This window comes from Pyrus communis, chromosome 14 (assembly GCF_963583255.1).
Source record: "Pyrus communis chromosome 14, drPyrComm1.1, whole genome shotgun sequence".
Lineage (NCBI taxonomy): Eukaryota > Viridiplantae > Streptophyta > Magnoliopsida > Rosales > Rosaceae > Pyrus > Pyrus communis.
This window is the reverse complement of record NC_084816.1, coordinates 14,818,743-14,841,482: the sequence shown is the minus strand read 5'-3', so window position 1 is coordinate 14,841,482 and position 22,740 is coordinate 14,818,743. Positions and strand designations below refer to the sequence as shown.

General features: G+C 40.5%; 1 protein-coding gene across 1 annotated transcript; it reads left to right on the top strand.

Annotated features, from left to right (window-relative positions):
- Positions 1–11,089: 11,089 nt before the first annotated feature.
- LOC137714408 (uncharacterized) lies at positions 11,090–14,202 on the top strand. The gene is made up of 4 exons (XM_068453634.1): positions 11,090–11,251; positions 12,944–13,193; positions 13,261–13,616; positions 13,780–14,202. The coding sequence occupies exons 1-4, from the start codon at positions 11,090–11,092 to the stop codon at positions 14,200–14,202; spliced, it is 1,191 nt and encodes a 396-aa protein (XP_068309735.1).
- Positions 14,203–22,740: the final 8,538 nt, after the last annotated feature.

Sequence of the window (22,740 nt, the reverse complement as noted above, 5' to 3'; positions counted from 1 at the left end):
AGTTGGGTTCAAATTCCATTAATTCTAACCTTATTCCACCAAATGTTCCTTTCCCTCGCAGATTTATGCAAGCCAAGAAAGAAGAGAATGACAAAGACATTCTTGAGACGTTTAGGATTGTACAAGTCAATATTCCGCACCTCGATGCCATCAAGCAAGTTCCCAAATATGCCAAGTTCTTGAAGGAGATTTGCACCACAAGGAAGAGGGTTTCGAATAAAGAGATGGTGAGGGTAAGTGAAAATGTTTCCGCTATTTTACAAAGAAAGTTACCTCCAAAATGCAAGGATCCAGGTAGCTTTACAATCCTTTGCATTATTGGCCAAACTAAGTTTGAACATGTTATGTTAGACTTAGGAGCATCAATTAATGTCATGCCATACTCTATTTATACATCCATGAACCTAGGAGAATTGAAAAATGATGGTGTGATTATTCAATTGGCCGATTGATCTAATGCATATCCAAAGGGAGTTTTGGAAGATGTTTTAGTACAGGTTAATAACTTGATCTTCCTGGGGGATTTCTATGTGCTTGAGATGGAAGAGACGACCCATTCCACATCTTCGTCGCTCTTTCTTGGGAGGCCATTCATGAAAACAGCTCGCACCAAGATCGATGTGTTTAAAGGGACTTTAACGATGGAATTTGATGGGGAAGTTTTTGATTTTTAATATTTCTGAAACCATGAGATTTCCTAATGATGATCATTTATGTTTTTCTATTAATACCTTTGATTCATTAGCGCAGGAACATCTTGAACAATTACATGAGGATGCACTTGAAACGGTCATTACAAGTAGATTGTAAAACCAATTGGCAGCACCAATTGCACCCCACGGCACCAATCTGGAATTCCATGTCGTGCCCCTTTGTGATGATGTAATTGAAGAGTCATTGCCATGGCAAACTTGTAAGTTCCAAACCCCAATTTCAATTCCCGTTTCAACTAACATGTTGCTTCCTTCAGTGATACAGCCACCTTCCCTTGAGCTTAAACCGTTACCAAACCACCTGAAGTATGTTTTCTTGGGCGAACAAGAGACCTTGCCCGTCATTGTGGCTTTCTTACTCACGGCACAAGAGGAGGACAAGTTGGTGAAGGTTGTAAAGGAGCATAAAACAGCCATTGGTTGGACCTTGACCGATATCAAGGGAATATGCCCTACTACGTGCATGCATTGTATACTCATGGAGGAAGGGGCTAAACCATCTCGAGAAGCTCAACACCGACTCAACCCTCCAATGATGGAAGTAGTGAAGAAGGAGATTATCAAACTCCTTGATTGTGGCGTGATCTATCACATCTTTGATAGTTGTTGGTTTTCGCCGGTCCAAGTTATTCCAAAGAAGTCCGGAGTCTGATGCAAAATATATTAAGCACACAAATTAAACCCTCTTCTGACAATTGTAGCAAAGTATGTAAGTAGGGATCGTTCAAAACCGGGGATTAGGAGGGATTGCTAAACTCTTGAAAACTGACCTAAGGACTCCAAAACAAAATTAAAAACACTAATTTGGACTCAAAGAATGAAAAACCAAAGTTAAAACACTAAAACAAAACAAAAACTCAAAACAGCAACTAGAAGACTCAAAACTGCCTAAAAACCACTTTCTGGGCAGTTTTGAGCACCTACACTAATTTGGACGAAATTGGTTGAAAACTTGACTCAAAACACTTAAAAACATGAACCAAAACAATTTCTAACTAAATTGAGACTTCAAAGTAAAGGGGGATTTGATTTGGACGAAATTAAAGTTGAGAAAACAGATTGCAAAGTAAAACTGATTTTGAAACATTTTTGGGGTTTTTAATGGATGATGGACTAGTTAAGGGTTCTTTCTCCACACATGACAAGTATGCAAATGACTCGATTTCCAGTTATTCCTTCATAGAATTATGAATGACAATGCCCCAAATTAACCGTGACATCACTAGTTAATTCTCAAGTTTTCCTTGTGTTATTGAATTGGATGACATCATACGACAACCCAAAGCATTCTTCAAAAGTTCCTTACATGACATCATAATAAAGATACAATCAAAGATCATTACGTTCAATGAAAACTATAAGCATTGACAAAGCACTTGTGACTATGACATCATGACACTTATGCTAGGAATTGAACTTAACGCGATTGTGACTAGCAACCTTCACTACTTGTGAATATAAGTGTGTGACAATTATGTGAAACAAACTTATATTCTAGCATCATATTCATGCAAGCCAATTAAGTGTCGACCCCTAATTAACAAACACAAATACGTTATTACTCGCACAGTTAAGCCAATTGCATTCACGATTCAAGAACTCATAACTGGAATTTATCAAATCAACTTGCACACATAGTTATGGCTTCGAAATCACCCCTAACCAATAGGGGTTTAGCCACTCATGTTCATAGCAAAATGAAAGGAAAATAAATTAAACATTGAAATCATAAAACAAATTACACCTAGAATGCACCAACGACGAAGCTTGAGCATCCAAGAGTCCTTCCTTCTTTCTCCTTGCTACGGCACAAAGGTGGATGGGATGGTTGGGATGTGTTTTAGGATCAGGGATTATGGAATTGGATGGAGGATAGGCACGGCAAGGTGTAGTGTTTGGTTGGAATTGTGTTTCTAGGATTTTAGGATGTGAAGAGTGGTGTGGCTAGATGAATAGACGAAAATTGGGTGAATGAGTGATCCCCTTAGTGCCTTGCTGCAAAGCCTTATTTATAGGGCTAGGAAAGGTTTTGAACTTAGTTGAAACCAAAAGGTTTTTTTGTACCAGAAATTCTATACATGAAACACTTAAAGGATATATGTGTGTAGCTTGGACAAGGTAGGATGGCTAGTGACAAGCTAGGACGGCTAGGAGACAAGGTAGGACGGCTAGGAGACAAGCTAGGACGGCTAGTGACAAGCTAGGACGGCTAGTGACAAGCTAGGACGGCTAGGAGACAAGCTAGGACGGCTAGGAGACAAGGTAGGATGGCTAGTGACAAGGTAGGACGGCTAGGAGACAAGGTAGGACGGCTAGGAGACAAGGTAGGAATTAGGCACCATGTGTGAATAGATAAAGCCTTCTAGAAATAAGGTTTTTAGGCCCCCTTGCAGCTCCGGCTAGGACAAGGTAGGAATTAGGCACCATGTGTGAATAGATAAAGCCTTCTAGAAATAAGGTTTTTAGGCCCCCTTGCAGCTCCCTAACTGAATTCAAGCCTTCAAATTCGTCCATCCTCATGCCTCCATGCTTGCACTATCCAATCTTGGCCCAAAAATGCTCTAAAATGCTCCAAATTGCTTCTTTTTGCTTCCTTAGCCATATGAACCTAGAAACACACGAAAATGGCATAAAGGACTAAAATAACTAAAGAAACACAACGTAAATGCATGAGAACAAGCCAATTAAGTCGCATAAATATGCTCCTATCAGAGTCACAGTGGTGAAGAATGAAGAGAATTAGCTTGTGCCCACATGCATCCAAACAGGTTGGAGAGTTTGCATTGATTATAGGAAGCTAAACGCCACCACAAAGAAAAATCACTTCCCTTTGCCATTTATTGATCAAATGCTTGAAAGGTTAGCCGGTCATTCTTTTTATTGATTTCTTGATGGCTATTCAGGATATAATCAAATTGTTATAGCTCCAGATGATCAAGAAAATACCACTTTTACTTGTCCATTTAGTACTTTTGCTTTCCGTCGTATGTCATTTGGTTTGTGCAATGCACCAGCCACCTTTCAAAAATGCAAGGTAAGTATATTTTCTGATTATGTTGAGAAGATTATTGAGGTATTCATGGATGATTTTAGTGTTTTTGGTGACTCATTTGATGATTGTTTGCATAATCTCACTTTAATCTTGAAAAGATGCATTGAAACTACCCTTGTTTTAAATTGCGAAAAATGTCATTTCATGGTAAAACAAGGCATAGTTTTGGGTCACATAATCTCTGAAAAAGGAATTGAGGTTGATAAATAAAAAATAGATCTTGTACATTACTTACCCTCTCCTACTTCGGTAAGAAAGGTTCGTTCTTTTCTTCGACAACAGGATTCTATAGGCGATTTATCAAGGATTTTTCAAAGATTGCACAACCTCTTTGCCGTCTCCTTCAAAAGGAAGTGTCCTTTGAGTTCAACGAGGAGTGTGAGAAAGCATTCAAGCACCTCAAGGAAATGCTTACCTCAGCACCAATCATAGTCCCACCAGATTGGAGTATGCCATTTGAGCTAATGTGTGATGCATCTGATTATGCAATAAGGGCTGTTTTAGGCCAAAGGAAGAACAAGCAACCACATGTCATCTCTTATGCATCCCGGACCTTGAATGATGCTCAATTGAACTACTCTACCACTGAAAAAGAACTTCTTGCTGTTGTGTTTGCTTTAGATAAGTTTCGTTCATATTTACTTCGCACTAAAGTTGTTGTTTACTCTTACCATGCAGCTTTAAAGTACTTATTCACCAAGAAGGAGGCCAAACCAAGGCTAATTTGTTGGATGCTCTTCCTCCAAGAGTTTGATATTGAAATTAGAGACAAGAAAGAGAGTGAAACGTGGTGGTTGACCACTTGAGTCGTTTGCTATCCATTAAGGTAAGTGAACCTTGGTATGCAGATTTGGTGAATTATTTGGTGTCTAAACAAGTTCCAAACACCATAACCAAACCCCAACATGACAAACTCAAGAAAGATGCACGGTTTTATGTGTAGGATGACCCATATTTGTGGAAATATTGTGCGGATCAGATTTTTCGTAGATGTGTGCATGATTGTGAGTTTAATTCAATTTTAATTTTTTGTCACATTTATGTATGTGGAGGACATTTTGGCACACAACGCATACCCTTTAAGGTGTTAGAATGTGAATTTTATTGGCCTACCCTTCTCCCTCTGTGGCTCCTTTCATCCCTGACGTCAGCATGGCATCATACAGGCCGATCCCAATATCTATCAATTTTGGGCTAGCCTGGAGACTAGCTTAGATTGGATGCCAGTCAATCCCGTGGGCTGCAAAGACTTCCCCGAATGCCGGGCCTTTTTTTTGGCTGCGTGACTGACCCAAAACACCCACAAAAACCCTTATTCTGCAACTTTTTCACATAGCCGCCTCTTTTTCTTCTCTATTCTTTATCCTTATTCCCCCACCTTTCATTCTCCAATCTCAGCATGGCCAGCGCCGAAAAAGCCCCCGAGCACAGTACGGCCAGCACCGAACAAGCCCCCAAGGTAAGCAAAGAAGAATATTTGAAGAGAATTAAAGCTGGCACAAAAAATGCCGATGAAGCAGCAAGGAGGGCCGCAAAGGCGGTGTCTGATGCGAGGGCTGCGGTTGTAGATCTTAATGTCGCTGATGCGGCCGTCGAGGATGCTGCCGAGGTCGAAATATATTCAGCAAGATTGGAAAACACTCTTGAGCTGGAGGCGTAGGTGGAGGCGTCGCATCAGAAGGAGGCGGGCAAAGAATAAGGATCTGAATGCTATGGCATTCGGCGCCGCAGCAGGAGGCGGAAGAAAGTCGAGATCTGAATGCTAAATTTTTTCTCTTTTATTATTTTTATTTTTAAATCCTTTTTTGGGTTAAGTATGTAAATATGATCGTAGAAATTATTGGGAAATCAGATTTGGCTGAATTTTGAATGGCAATTCAAAATAATAATAAATAATCAATTACCAATAAATTAATAACCAGTTTGGTCCATTCAAAATAATAATAGAAAATCAATTACCAATAAATTAATAACCAATTTGGACCAAACTGAACTATCAATAGAATTTAGATAGCAAATACAGCAAAAACCACGCCACTTTAATCCAAACACCGGATTTGGATCCTCTTCTGAGCTAATGGAGAGGATCCTTATGACCAATCATCGTGGGCCGTTGGATTTTTATCCAACGGCTACAAATAGGAGATCCCTTTAAAGTTATAATGATTGTAACCGTTGGATAAAAATCCAGTGGCCCATGATGATTGGTCAGGAGGATCCTCTCCATTAGCTCGGGAGAGGATCCAAATCCCCAAACACCTAGTCTTTTGGGCCGTCCCATACAAATAAATAATGGATAAATGTAAAGGAACTTTAACGAAAAATTCTCGGTACTATTCACTTTAATGAAAAATTATCGGTACTATTTACTTTAATGAAAAATTAAATTTTTACATTAAAAAGTCAATCCTTATACTATTCACTTTACCTTTTTATTTTTTCCTTATTATTAAAACTCAAAATTTTCAAATCATTTTCATTAGTTTTCCTTAAATATAAATAATTAATGAATTGTTGACATTTAGTTTAAGAATATGATCACGTAAATCCTATTATATTAAGATTATTCTTATTGGATTCTAACATATCTCTTATGTTAGATATTATCCTATTAGAGTTATAATTTTATTAAGTTAATGAATTTAACTTTAATTAAGAAGTTAACAGAGGAGTAACCTAGTTAAAGCGGGAAAGTGAGTTGATAGGTCCACATTTTTAGAGATGCCAAGATAGGCCACAACCTCTTTTGGGTGGAGAAGATTTGATCTCCTATAAACAACATTAAGTGACAAATGACACTTAAAATATGTCAAAAAACTTTATTTGATATGATATTTTAATTCAAGCACCATTTTCAATATGATCCTATCTTTCCGACTCACGCGAGACCCAAAAAGCTAGACAATGACACTAGACGTGGTGATTGTGTCATATCTGTTGTGTTCGTGATTTTTTGGTGACATACATAGAATATTAACATATAATATCGTGTCAAGCCCATTAAAATAAACAAGTAATATGACACGATCCTACTCGACTCGTTAAAATTAACGGATAATGTGAATCGATACCTATCAAGAAAAAAAAAAAACAGTCATACTAAATTAGGATTTACATACAATCATGCCACTAAATTATTATCTACATAACCTAAACCCTAAACCTTAAAAATCCAAATAACAATGTAACTATTGTAATAGTGTATATGATGCGATTATGAGCGTAAACAACAAAACAATAGAACAATATAATAATGTAATAATGTACTATGGTGTAGAATGTAGACTTGTAGATACACTTTGAGAAACAATTAGGACAATAGCAAGCAAGGCAGCGAATGATTAAGTTAACTCCATAATTAGGTGCTACAGTACAAAATAATTAAGCTCTTTGGCCCAAACCCTACCTCAGAACAATTACCAATCAAGTAAAGTTAAGGAGACCAAGTTTCTAAAACAAATATTTTCTTCTTGATAAAAATAAAATAAAATAAAATTGCAGTCACGTCATGGAGCGGAAGTTCCATGTCCTCCTTCGGGGTGTTGTGCTTGCTAGACTATCTTCAACTTAAGGGGTTAATATTCTAAAATTTAGTCTGAGATTAGGTAGTTTCTACTATTCACCTATACTGTGGAGCCAAAAATAATCAAGAAGAATATGGAGTTGATATGTGGATTTGAGGGTGAAAATGATAAAATTACCCTCAAGGAACACCGAAACTCCTACACACGAACAGTGGACAATCATCCCTCAATCAAGACAAAAGTGTCCAAAATAGGTATTTATTCAAAACCTATTTCAACCATCCTCATCAAATCTTCTCCACAAGGTAACCCCCAAATCATTCATTTCTAATTATATTAATTAGCTAATTAATTGATTTATTAGCTAATTAATTTCACCCAAAAATCATGAATCTCACCCAAAAATCACCTAAGTGGCCGGTCCTCCTCCTCCCAAAGGGGCTAGCCACACCCCAATAAATACCATCTCATTTTCTCCAAAACAAAATTCCAATTCTCTTGCAAAATTCTCTAAATTCTCCAAACACTTTTCACTCAAAATTCTAACTTTGGCATCGGAGGTTCTTCAGCCAAAACCTTTCCCCATTCATCGTGGGCGCGTAAGGCTTTTGACCTTGACCTAAGGTGTTATTTGTTTTGTAAGTGCAATTTTATCCAAGAACAAAGAGGAAGAAATTTGTATACATAAATTGGTGCTTTCATTGAGAGCTGAGTCACACGCTCGTAGAAGACTCTCGCATCTAAAGTTTTTTGTTTTCTTGTTCATTTGTAGATTTTTCATACATTCTTATTCTTGGAATTTTTATTTCTAAAAATTCTTTGATAAAACGTAAAAGAAAAGTACAATGGCAAGGGATTCGGAAACTCGATGAACGAAAATTTCAACATTCAAAAATTAGGACCGCGACGATCTACAAGGCTTAACATAATGGTGAGTGGAGCGGCACCACCACCACGGTGGCCATCACGGCAGCCACCTTCGGCAAAACCCATGGCACCAAGTTCAAGGCCCAAGTTGTGCCACTTCAACCTTCAAGGGCCCAAGCCCTAGCCGAGCCGGCTCGTGCCACTCAAACCCAACGTGAGCCCAATGCGTTGCCAAGTCGAGCCTAAGCCTCACACCCGCGTGCGCCACATGCCAAGCAGCCCACTCTTGTGGCCCAGTCTGCTCTCATGGTTTCCCAAACAGCCCAGGTTAGCCTAAGATTAGTTTAACCATCTCGGCTTCAAATTTTAGGACCTATGATCAAACCGGGAGCATTTTCACCAATTTCTCCATGGATTTGACATTTCCCAACTCAAATCTCGCGCTCAGAGTCTACCACCCTTCCACTGCTTAGGGATACGCATTCCTTCTAAGCTATTCTAATCTGAATGGCAAACAACACTTGTCTCGACAAGTCATATAGTTGACGAGCGCCCTTGCACAACAGACAACCTTGGTAAATCAGCTCTTACAACGCACTGAGATCCAACGTACCCCGGGCGAGGTGTCCTGAAATAGGACAAGGGTAGACGAGGAACCTCTCTAGAAGCGTCCCGGCAAGCAGCCATTCGACCAGCCACGAATTGAGCGTTCAGGCATTGTACACTCCCGATGGGCCCCCAAGATAACATATACTCCTGTCTTAGCGCGCGGAGGAGTGTGCATTTTCCACTAAGCCCACGAATGAGCATACATTCACGGTTGTGGCCACACTCCGATAATCAACATAAGCAACCATCCAAGTAAAGCGTTCATTGGCGGCTAGGCATAAGGAATATCCTCCACATGACATCGGAGTAGGCAACACGACGGATGAAGAGAAGTAGTTACTTAATCCGGCTCAAGTTCAACTGATAGCCTGTGAAGAATTCCCTCGCCTACCAGGAATGGACCACATGCATCGTCGCCGCAGCATAGACGAGCCGAGCACGTGGAAGAGCAGCCTAGACCAGCAGGTCACGACCGAGGGCAGTTGAGAACTCCGTTACCCCCAACAAAGGTAAATTCAGGAAGAGGTAGATGAGTGATTGCGTGACTTCCAAAGCAACAAAGTTGCCGATGAAGCTTTGCGATGAGACATGACCAACATGAGCAGGTCAACCTTCACAGATGAGATCAAGCAAGCAGAGCCTCCAAGCAAGTTTAGCATGCCATATTTCACATCTTTCAAAGGTGATGGAGATCTGAAGAAACACTTGAAGCACTACCAAAGCACGATGGTCCTTTATCAGAACAACGATGTCCTTATGTGCAAGATATTCCTCACCATCTTACAAGGCGAGGCCCATCATTGGTTTCACACTTTGCCAGCATGATTCATCCTGAGTTTTGATGATATTTCTTTGGTTTTCACCAAAGAATACTCATCCGCGCTCGATCAAGAAAAAGTTCGACCATTTGTTCAATGTGAAGAAGAACCCAAATGAGTCACTTCGCGACTATGTAAAGAGGTTCAAAGCAAAGAAGGTGAATATAGTCGGATACAACGACTCGATAGCAAGTGCAGTCTTCCAAAAAGTACTCTCAGCAAACCGCCCACTATTCGGAGAATTGATCATGAAAGAAGATCTAACTTTGGCAGACTCTTTCGTTTTAGCAGAGAAACGTGCACTTTGGGATGACGCTCAATGAGCAGACACATGAGCAGCCTCGAAAGGAGTCTATAGTAGCTCGAAAGAATGAAGATAGGAAGTAGTCTGGTAAAAGTAGGCAGAAGGCTAAGCGTAAGGACCGACCCACTACCAAGGAAGGCCCGATGACCAAGAATTACTCTAAGTTCTCAATCCCGATCCACGAAATCCTTCGCGACATCAAGAATGAGCTATGGTTTAAGCTGCCGAAACAATCAAAGGGAGATACTTCTAAGTTGGATCAAACCAAATATTGCGCATTCTATAGAGGTCTCGGTCACACAACCGACAACTGCTACACTTGGAAGAACTACCTAGAAAAGCTCGTGAAAGAATGCAAGGTTAACAGATACTTGGATAAGCGAGCTGATCAGCCTAGAAGGAACGTATACGATGAGGAAGATCCACCAACCAAGACGATTCAAATCAATGGCATCTTTGTCGAATCCAAGCACTTAAGGGTCACCAACAAAAAGAAGAAACTCTAGCAGGCTCTACTAGTCTCATAGGTCCAAGCAGTCGATACCCAACCTGGACCCATCATTTCTTCACTAAGCAGGACGCAGAAGGCGTCGACTTTCCACACGATGACGAACTAATAGTATCTGTCCAACTAGCCCATGTTATAGTCGATAGAATGATGGTTGACAATGGAAGTGCAATCAACCTACTTCAACTCTCAATCATTCGAAAGATGGGCCTGAAAAGCACAATCATACTCCGAGCGGAGGTACTCACAAGATTCAATGGGCACACCTTGGCTGCTATCGGCCACATCACACTTGACGTGAAAACATCGCCAATTGTCTCAAAGCAGATGTTCACGATCGTAAGAAACCCATCTCCCTACAATAGGATTCTTGGGAGACCTTGGCTGATCAAGCTGGATGCCGTCACTTCAGTCAAGTATCAAAAAAACTAATTTCGTATCCCAGGAAGAGGAGTCGAAGAGATCAAGTCTAACTACGCAGCATATCGATGATGCACTATGCAAGTGTTGAAGGAATTAAAGAAAAGAACCTTTACCCCCGTAGAGGCTATCGAGGTCCAAAGGGACGAAAAAAGCTACCAAATAGCAATTACAACAAATGGATCAAGAAAATAGGGCCCAAGTAGACAAGATAGGATGGAAACTTGAAGAGTACGCCGAAGACATCATTCTTGATCCCTAGCAGCCGAAAAAGATGGCTAGAATCGGCTCACGTCTAAGCCTCGTCGAGAAGGAAGAGCTCACGACTTTCTTGAGGGAAAATCGTGACGGCTTTGCATGGTCACCTTCCGACACGCCCGGCATCGACCCCAAGATAGCTTGCCATAAGTTGAACGTCGACCCCGCTACCAAACTGGTGATCCAAAAAAAAAGACATTTCACACCCCGAGCGAGTAGCGATCATCAAAGAAGAAATTGATAAGCTACTGGAGGCCAGATTCATAGAAGAGGTAGCACACTCAACATGGCTTGCCAACATCATGCTAGTCGTAAAGAAAGAGAAAGGCAAATGGAGGGTTTGCGTAGACTACACAGATCTCAACAAAGCATGCCCAAAAGATCTTTATCCGCTTCCCCAAATCGATCTATTGGTAGATTAAACTTCTGAGAGCTAGTTGCTCAGCTTCTTGGATGCATACTCCAGCTACAACCAAATAGCCATGTGAATGATATATTTGTGAAAACCAGTTTGTTTGAGCAACATCTATGAATGCAATTAACAATTAAAAGGCGGAATCATGCTTGTATGCACTCAAAAACAAAATTTTACCCATGAAATTCAAGGCCTGGAAGTTATGGTGAACCAAGACTCAACTCAAGAACAAAGTGAGTTGAGAAATATTATTCCTTTGTTTAATCCTCTTTGCATAAGCAAAGGCTAATCACCCAAGAGAGAGGGCCTTCATTCCTTACTTCTTAGCTCCATGGATTTCTTGGAGGATGATGGATGAATAGATTCTCTAAGTTCCCAAGAAAGGGAACCTCTAAGTTTCCACACCAACGAGTGACTTGAAGAAGACATGAGTGACCTTGGAGGAGGCTTCATACTAGTAAATCCCCTAAAAGGGGGCCGGCCTCCTAGAGAGAAAATGAGAGCTTTTGTTCTCTACAATTTCCTTAAGAGGGAACCCTTATGAATTTTGGCTATAAAGTCGCTTATATAGTCACTTCACTTAAGTGACAAAAAGAACCAAAACCCATTCATTCATAATATGGCCGGCCTTATAAAGGCTTTGGGCTATTTGGGCCTTTTTGAGTCTTTAGTCATTAAGTTGTCATACAACTTAAGTTAATAGGCTTGATGGTTCTAAGCCCAATGGGCCTTGAGGTCTAATAATTACTCAAAAGCTAAAACGAACTTATTCGTTTGATTAATTAACATATTAATTAATCTTAGTCATAAATAATTAAACCATTTAATTATCCTGTCATAAATAATTAAACCATTTAATTATCATTACTCATTTCCATTGTTTCTTCAATCTTTACCTTACACGGTGTACGATCTATTAGGTTCTTACAGTCATCGAAAAATTAATTTAGGCACTAGTTATTTTGGCTCGGAAGCTCAGACCACACTTCCAAGCTCATACAGGCATCATTATGACTCAATATCCTCTACAATCAATCTTACATGGTTTAGACACTTCTCAACGAGTGATGAAGTGGGCATTGGAACTTGGCCAATACTGTCTAGTTTTCCGACCTTGCATGGCGGTAAAGGCTCAACCCTTGGCGGAATTCATGCCTAGCCTAGGCAACGTAACACAGCAGCTCAACGATGCCCCAGAAGCAGCCGAGCACACCTTAGCTGCGCCTGCTCCCACAACGGAGACTTCTAGCATTTACATGTTGATGGCACATCCAACTACAAAGGTTCTTGAGCAGGTGTGGTACTTGTCACCCAAGACAGTTCAATGCTTGAGCAGGCGATCAATTTAGGCTTCAAAGCATCTAACAACAAAGCAGAGTGCGAGGCTTTACTAGCAAGCCTCCGAATGGCAAAAGACTTGGCAGTGAAAAGCTTGTAATTCATTTCGATTCCCAGTTAATCACCAGCTCTATTGTGGAGTACATGGAAAAACATCCTAGGATGGCGCAATACCTAAAGAAGGTACACAAACAACTTGAGGCATTTCAGACTTACTCTCTTACTCAAGTTTCGGGCAGACAACGCCCATGCGGATGTGCTATGCAGCCTAGGCTCCGCCTTCAACCACCAACTCAAACGCTCTATTCCGGTGGAGTATCTAGACAAGCCAAGCATAGAGGCGGGGCCGGTAGCCGAAGTGTCACAGGTTAGTATAACTTCCAACTGGCAAAGTTTTATTATAGACTACCTGGTTAATGGCACACTCCCCACAGAAAGATTGAAATCTAGAAAGCTCCACATAAAGGCAGCATGCTACTACATGTGGAACGGCATTCTCATCCAAAGATCCTACACCAGACCACATCTCTACTGCCTAGCACCTCCCGATGACTTAAAGGTTCTAAGCTCAATCCACGAAGGTGTTTGTGGAAATCACTTTAGAGGCCTATCCTTGGCACAAAAGGCTCTTAACGTAGGCTACTACTGGCCTACCATGAACCAAGATGCTAAGAAGTTAGTACAAAAATACGACCGTTGGCAACACTACAAGCCGATACCAGCACTGCTTACCAACGAACTACACCCGCAGACGAGTCATTGGTTGTTCATGCAGTGGACAATCGACCTGGTGGGGCCAATGCCACCCGCCACTAGAGGCAAATGTATGATGATCGTAGCAACAGATTACTTCACCAAATAGGGTAAAAGCAGAGCCCATGACGACCATGACTCAAACGGAGATAGAGTGCTTCATATGGAGGAACATCATTTGCTGATTTGGCATCCTTCAGTCCATCATCACCGACAACGGCCTACAATTCGTGGGCAAAGATTTGGCGAAGTTCTTCCAAAAATATGGCATCAAGCAGCACATGTCCACGCCAAGATATCTTCAAGGTAATGGGCAGGCCGAAGCATCCAACAAGATGATTCTCGATTGCCTCAAGAAATCCCTCACTGGCAAGAAGGGAAAATGGCTAGATGAATTCGCTAGATGTCTGTGGGCATATCGCACCACAAAAAGACGAGTTACCGGTGAGACTCATTTCTCTTTGGTATTTGGTTCGGAAGCAATCATTCCTCCCAAAATTATCGTGCCAAGCATCAGCACTCTGCTACCAAGCATTGAGCAAAACAATAAGGAGATGGCCACAAGCTTAGATCTGGTAGAGGAGAAGCGTGATCAAACTATCACCCCCATTGCAACCTACTAGCAGTAGCTCCTTTCCAGCTACAATAAAATGACCAAAATCTGGCAGTTCCAACCCGGAGATCTAGTCCTAAGAAAAACCTTTATCACTGCCCACAGAGAAGGTTCCAAAAAGATGGATCCCATCTGGAAAGATCCGTAAAAGATCAGCAGAGTAGGCAGTAAGGGTAATTACACCTTCGCCACCATGAACGACAATGAAATCGAGAAGCAATGGAACCCCTACAACCTGAGGAAGTATCATATGTGACCTCGCACTACATCATGACCCAAAGACTTAAGCAGCTCAACGAGCACCAGCTCGCCAGCCGAGAACTATCCAATTGTTATGCAATCATTTACAAAGATCACGCCCTTCTGAGGGACTCATTGCAGGAATTGCACCGCCCGAGGGACCAACCATGCTCTTCAGTATGATAGGGTAAACCAATCCCCCGATACCCATATGGGTCTACTCTCCAAAGTGGGAGAATGAACTCTACACTGTGAATATCCAAACGTGGATGAGCCAGGCTGCCCTAGTATAACTAGATACACGATGGCTTGCGCTGAGATTCCTAGATGTAGCCACAATGGTCTTTTTCAAGGCTTAGTTAACTGAAGGATTTTGAGTCTTTTGTCCTAATTTGTGGGGAACTGGGCCTTAGACACAGAGGGGGAACATTACGCAGTACGCCCGATGGACGGCTGCTCTGGAACCCTAAAGCTACTACCAAGTGCACCAAGGGGTGGAACTTGATGGCTCTTCGAGCCCTACCATATGGCTCACGGCTACTACCATCTTTAACACGCTTCGAGCACACTCCCAACGGAATGACGTGTCAATATGCCTCAAGGAAGTCTCTAAACAAGTCATCAGAACCAATCTTGAAGTAAGCAGCCTTGAAGTAACCTACCTTGCTCAAAGACCCGCCTTGACGATACAATGGCAGAACACCATCATCATTCTTGTGGTTTGAGGAAGACATGCTTGAAGAAATTCTACAAAGACATGAAGAAAATTCAACAAAGGTGTGGCAAGCTAGGCTTCTTGGTCCAAGATAGCAGCAAGGAAACAGGCCTCTCAGTGCGTGCCTCAGCCCAGCTTTCTTCCTTTACACGCACGGGCCCAAGCCTAGGAAAAAAAAAAAAAAGACCTTTAGTAGCCCAGGGAACCCAGCCCTCGCTGGTTCCCCTCTCTCTCGCGGTCCAGAGGCCTTTTGGCCTCCTTGCTCCTCTTCCACAGGCACGGGCCCAAGCCTAGCCTCATAAAAAATAAAATAAAAATAATAAAAATAGAAAAGTAAAAAATAAAAAAAAAGGGTCGCGCCTTCCTAGCCCATCATTGGCTGCCCGAGCACCAACCCTTAGCCTGAGCCGAGCTAACCCACCATGTCGTATCTCATTACCCACGACAATAGTGTCGTGGCTTCTCCAAGCCTTTTTTCATACCTGCTTGACCCCCATTGAGCCAAATTTCAAGCCCCAAGGCTCTTTAAAAATTAAAAAGACAAGAAAATTAATTTTTCTTACCTTGAAGCGGCGTGAAGACAAAGTAAGCAACGAAAGACGATCCTTTGCACGGGCAAGATGTAGAAGATTGCTAGAGGAGGGGGAACAAATATCCTCTAAGCTCTCTCTCTCTTGTGGGGTAGAATAAATCGCTCTCCAAAGTTGATTTAATAATCCACTTAAGGTGGACTTAAATAGGCTTTAAGAGAAACTGATTTCCCTTTCCTAAAAGGATCTAATTTCCTTTTAAAGAGGGAATCTACATCAAAATAGGAAACAATCTTATGTTTCCTAAAGCAAGAAGATCTCTACACCTGCTGCCCTTTCCTGGGAATAACCCAACAGGTGTGGGGGTATTTGTGGAGCCAAAAATAATCAAGAAGAATATGGAGGTGACACATGGATTTTAGGGTGAAAAGGACAAAATTACCCTCAAGGAACATCGGAACTCCTATGTGCGAGTAATGGACAATCATCCTTCAATCAAGTCAAAAGTGTCCAAAATAGGTATTTATTCAAAACCTATTTCATCCATCCTCATCAAATCTTCTCAACAAGGTAACCCCCAAATCTTTCCTTTCTAATTATATTAATTAGCTAATTAAACTACTTAGAAGCGAGAACCAGGGATTCCATATACTTGTACCAATTTCAAACTCCACATATTGAAACACATAACAATCAAGATAAAATTCTAAGGGTTGTGATGGGGCTAAGGTATTGGCTAACAAAGAAAGGTTAAGGATAAACAAAGGTTCTTAAAGTGATAGTAAGCAAAGTAATGAAATCAACACTTAGAATTCAACTTTTGATTGCAACACCCAACTATAAACACAAAGGGGAGATTCGTACCACTTTGGGGTCAGATTCACATTTTTGGACCGTTCTTCAACAACCAACACTTATGAACTCATTCTCACTTCTTTTCAACCTCTTTTTTTTTTCTTTTCTCAACTTTTTTTTTTTCAACGGTTTTCTTCTTTCTTTTTTTTTTCTTTTTTTTTTAAACATAAAACATATGCACTACTTCACTGGATTCAAAAGAACAAATTGTTCCCCCACACTTGTTTTTCTGCAAATCGTAGATCAAAAGGAATTCCCAACAAGTCATGCTCTACTATTCTTTAAGAAAAAGGGTATGGATATTCCTATACTAGGCTAGGTAGGAATAATGCAAGCTAACAAAGAAAATAGGCTAAATAAGGCTCAAAAGGGTTAAACCTACAATACATTTGCAAGGGATAAGGCTTTTTGGCTCTGGTGTTAACTAAACACATTCATCTTGTTATTTGTTATGCAATCAATTTTATGCTTTGAATGAAACAGGCATGAGTTCTAGTAAACTAAAATGATGAAAAAGCATTCTAAGTAGCAACCAAGCAAAGAGATAATAAGATCATGCAACGACGTTAGAAAACAATAATATCACAGATTATTAACTCTCCAAACAAAGAATAGGCTCAAGTCCCACAGGGTTGTAGCACTAGTTTGAGTTTCTTCCTTCAAGCATGTTACAAAAACTGATTTTTTTTCTCTTTGTGAGTACATGTAAATTCGCAAATGATAGTTACAACTAAGTATTAACCAAAGAGCATATCAAACTTCCACCCATGTTTTTAACTTTCTTTAACAATCATGCAATTAAAAAACAAATCCTCATCATTGTGTTGAAAGGTACCCTAAGACACAAACAAGCAAGAAAAACGACTCTTTTTGGTATTTTCTCAAGCTTTTTCGATTTATTTTTCAAAATTTTGTTATATGACACACAATAAAACACTTTAAAACAGTGAATAACAACATTAGTAGTGATAGGTGGTGAAATTCGAAGAGAAATCATGAAAAACAATATGTTTACCCCCCCCCCCCCCCCCAAAACACTTAAACCAAACATTATCCTCAATGGTTTTCCTATCTTTCAGAACCATTACAAGAGAACCATAATGAAAAATAGTGACAACAACATTATTATCACTAGTAAATTTAGAGGCAGAAAAAATGCACTTTTTCAAACTGAGAAAATGTAAAACATCTTTAAGAGTGAACTTAGACGAACTAGGAGAAGGGAAATTTTACCAAGATGATATAAGTATTACCAATATAGGGCAGAGGATCCTGAATGGCACTACCATTGTTGGTCATGTGATGAGTGACACCAATATCAAGAAACCGAGTAGGATCTGAATCGTGGTTTGGAGCATCATGAAACCTAGTGAACAGGGAAACAGAACGATGAGGATAAGCCGTGACATGATGACTTGGAGAGTGCAGTAAGTCATCAAAAGGTGAGCGAAGCACCAACGAGAATCGAACCCGTGAAGTCGAGTAGATGACACCAAAATGATCCACCACGGCCATGACCACAACCACAACCATGGAGTGTTAGAAGGCCGGTTGGTGCGCTTAGGGGGGTGGTCGGTGCAATGGGCCTATTAGGAAGCAGTATTATGGGCCAAGGTAGCAAGATGATCGATTTGTTGGACAATAACAGCATAAGCCAGATTTGGATTAGGCTGATGTTGCTAAGCCACAAAGAAGGCCCAAGTGTCAGGTGTGGGTGGCTTGGTCTGCGCCTCAAATGACATTAAACGAGAGCGTATGCCAGTAAAGGAGGGCATGGGAGGAAAATTAAGCACCACCATGAAAAAGATAAAGTAACTGCTACCAAGCTCTTTCAATACAACAATTAACAAATCCTTGTAAGAGAAAAGCGGTTAATAGCAGTGAGGTTGTCGGAGAGAGATTTGGCGTGTTGTAGGTACTCAAAGATGGAACAAACCCTTTGAAATATCAAGCAATTGAAGCAGAAGATTAGTCGCATTGGCCATAGAAGCTTGTGAGAAGTGCTCATTGCTGCAATCATCGAAAGCCTTGGAGAAGGGTTTGCCGTTGATGAGAGAAAAAATCGACTTAAAAAGGGTAGATTTAAGATAATTGCACACCAACTGATCCAGTTTGTGCCAAGTGACATATGTAGGATTGGGCTTTAAAAGAGCTGTTAGACGAAGTCAAGCCCACAGCGTCATTCCCACGACTTGAGGAGTCTTCATCAGTTCAAACTCTTATCTTTTAGTTGTTCCTATTTTATAGGATTTTGTTTTTCAAATGTTTGTTGTAAGTTAAGCTGTGTATGCAGTCGTCTGTTTTCGGATTGTATTTTTGAAAGCTCTCTGTATCACGAGTTTTCAAACCCTTTATGTAATTCTCAAGTTAATATAAATACATGCATCCCATCATTAACTGGGTATACAATTGAAGTGAAACAACCTGTGACTTTAAGATTTACATGGTATTGAACCTTACTGTCTAACGACAACGATCCTTGTCTTTTTTCCTCGCTTCCAATGGCTGAAAATAATGGTGCTTTCTCTTAACCTTCCAAACCCGTCCCCCCAAACAATCCCACCCATCCATTTTCCTTCATGACCATTGTGGTAAACATTAAGCTTGATAGGACTAACTACCCACTATGGTTGGCCCAAATCTTTCCTATTTTCAAGAGTAGAGATTTAATGGGGTATGTTGATGGCACTCTGGTGTGTCCCCGTAACACATGCCTGGTGTGGAAACTTTTAATCTTGCCTATACCTCTTAGGTGCAACAAGATCAAATGATTCTCAGTTGGATTGATGGCTCTCTTACTGCGTCCATTTTGTTTGTCGTGGCCAGCAAGAGAAATGCTCGAGCAGCATTATGTTTCTTCTTCACATAATAGAAATTTTTTTTTTTCTTAGGAATGAATTGTTGCAGACAAAGAAGGGTGATCTTTCTGTGGTGGACTACTTGGATGGCATGAATGCAATTACTGATAACCTTGCCCTAGCTAGGCAACCCGTGAGTGACGATGAATTAGTACAGATTCTGTTGAACAATCTTGGTCCAGCCTTTGAGATGACTATTAGCACTGCTTAGGCTCGTGATACACCCATCATGTATCCGACTCTTGAGGTTCTGTTGCTGATCACTGAACGAAGAATGTTGGAGCATGTTCCTCCTGTGGTGGAACAGGCTTCGGTTAATGTCTTTGTTGCTGCAAGACGATGAGGTGGAGGTTGCAGTCATGGTGTTAGGCGCTGTTCTTCTCCTTCAAACCTTGGTGCTGGCATATATCAACGAGGTTTCCATTCTCATCCAAATAATAGCCAACGAACTGCTTCTGGGAATGGTGAACGTTGTGTTTCCAGTGGTAAGCAAATTGTTTATTAGATTTGTGGCAAACCTGGTCATCCAGCTCTTGACTGTTATCAGCAGATGAATGCTACATTTGAAGGTCACATTCCTGCCAAACGCCTTTCTTCCATGGTGTCTTCTCCGATCACTTTCAACAAGCAACAAAATGGCACTTGGTTGCTGGACACAAGCGCTAATGCTCACATTATTCTTGATCTGCAAAACCTGGTGAACCTTAAGGAGTATAATGGTAATGATGGTGTTGGTGGTGTAGGTAATGATTCTGGCATATTAATCTCACATTATGGTTCTAATAAAATTCGCATTGATGTTTGCTCAATTGATCTTCAAGATATTCTTCATTGCCCTAAAGCTAGCACTGGTATAATATCTGCCCACAAGTTTACCTTAGACAATGAATGTTATATACTAATTTTTCCACACTTTTTTTTTTTTGTTAAAGACCTCAAGACCTGGAAGATGTTTTTCCGAGGGAGATGTTAGAATGGCTTATACCCATTTTTTGGTGGCGGTGGACATCTCTAAAATTCTGTCACAGCGTTTGTAGGTGTTAGAGTGTTGGTTCAAAAGTGGCATGCTCGCCTTGGTCATCCTGCTGAGTCTACAATAAAATTTTTGATTTCAAATAAATTGGTACCAATTCATAGTACCTCAAATGTAATCTTTTGTCAGTCATGTCCTTTAGGAAAAAGTACTAAGTTACCTTTCAAAATGTCTGAGTCTGTTTCTCATTTTTCTTTGCAACTTTTACATTCCGATGTCTGGAGTTCTCCAATAATTTCCAATGAAGCTTTTCGTTATTATGTGTTGTTTGTTGATGACTACTCACGATATTCTTGGATTTTTCCAATGAAACACAAATCTGAAGTCTTTGAAATATTTGTGCAATTTAAAACCAAAGTTGAAAATATGTTTAATTTAAAAATCGAGGCCTTTTAATGTGATGAAGGTGGTGAATACAAAAGCACTGTATTTCAAAAAAATTTAGCAGTTCATGGAATTTCTCAAAGATTTTCTTGCCCAAAACATCCAAAACAAAATGGAATTGCGGAGTGAAAACACCGACATATTGTTGAAACTAGTATTGCAATGATTTCTCAGTCCACATGCCTAAAGTTTTGGTTTGATGCGTGTTCTACAGCAACCTATCTGATCAATAGGTTGCCAACCCATGTCCTATCTCACAAGTCACCTTATAAGAAGCTTTTTCAAAAACAGCCAAATATAATATGCTTAAAATATTTGGTTATCAATGCATTCCGTGGTAGATGTCGTATACACACAATAAACTTCAACAGAAATCTAAATCATGTGTGTTTTTAGGTTATTCTTTGAATCATCAAGGCTATAAATGTATGGATTTGTCCACGAGACACATTTATGTGTCTCACCATGTCTTATTCAATGAAAATTGTTTTCCCTTTCAAGGACTCACATCTTCTTCCGAGAGCGTTCAAACACAAGGTATTTCCCTTTCACCAGATCTCTTATTCAATTTTCCTCTAATTAATGCTCATTCTTTGACCGAGACACATACTCCCATACAAACACCAACTACCACACCACCATAAATCCCATCCACATCTACCAACCCATGCCAAATAGTGACCCTACCTCATTCTACTTCTGCCACCCCATGCCGAATAGTAACCCAGGCTGATCCTACCTCTGCACCTATACTAACTGACACCACAGATATGACTTTACACCCTAATCTCGTAGGTTCTCATCCCGTGTTGAATAAGCAAGTTACAGTGGGTTAAGAACCTTTGCCAGTGCCTTACGAGGCTCCTATTGAACTACCACACTCTATGACCACACGCTCCAAGTCAGGAATACACAAACCAAATCCTAAGTATGCCATGCATGTTGCTATTAATGATTTTCCTGTTAAGCCTACTTGTTTTACTCAGGCAGTCAAATATCCAGAGTGGAGAAATGCCATGGTCAAAGAGTTCAATGCCTTGCAACGCTGTGGAACCTGGAGTTTGGTTCTATATCGTCCAAATATGAATCTTTTGCCCAGCAAGTGGGTGTTCAAAATAAAAAGGAATGCAGATGGTACTATTGAAAGACATAAAGCACGCTTAGTGACAAATGGTTTTCATCCACAGGCTGGAGTTAATTACACCGAGACCTTCAGTCCTGTTGTCAAACATAGTACCATTCGACTTGTTCTCAGTCTTGTAGTCTCCAAAAATTGGCATGTTCAACAGCTTGATGTGCATAATGTTTTTCTGCACGGCTATTTAAATGAAGAAGTATACATGAGACAGCCTACGGGGTTTATTGACAAGCAGTTTCCCTACCATGTTTGCAAACTACAGCGTTCCATTTACGGTTTAAAACAAGCTCCTAGGGCGTGGTTTCAGCGTTTTTCAAAATTTTTGCTTTAACTTGGTTTTCACGAATCTACCTGTGACTACAATTTATTTGTATTTAATCAGAAAAGTGTGTATCTCATCCTGCTAATCTATGTAGATGATATTCTACTTACTGGGAATAGTCCACGATAGATGGCACACTTGATTACCAAGCTACTGACCTTGTTTTCCATGAAGGATTTGGGACCTCTGCACCATTTTTTAGGTATTGAAGTTAAATATTTTGGGAATTGCATGCATCTCAGTCAGTCCAAATATGCTTTGGACCTACTCACACATACAAAGTTCATTGATGCTAAGCCTATATCAACCCCAGTTTCCTGTGGACAAAAGCTGAGTGTGTATGATGGTGAGGTGTATGAAAATCCAGCACAGTATCGTAGTATTGTTAGCACATTGCAGTACATTACTATTACTTATCATGATTTATCCTACGCGGTTAATCAAGTCTGTCAGTTTATGCATGGACCAAAACT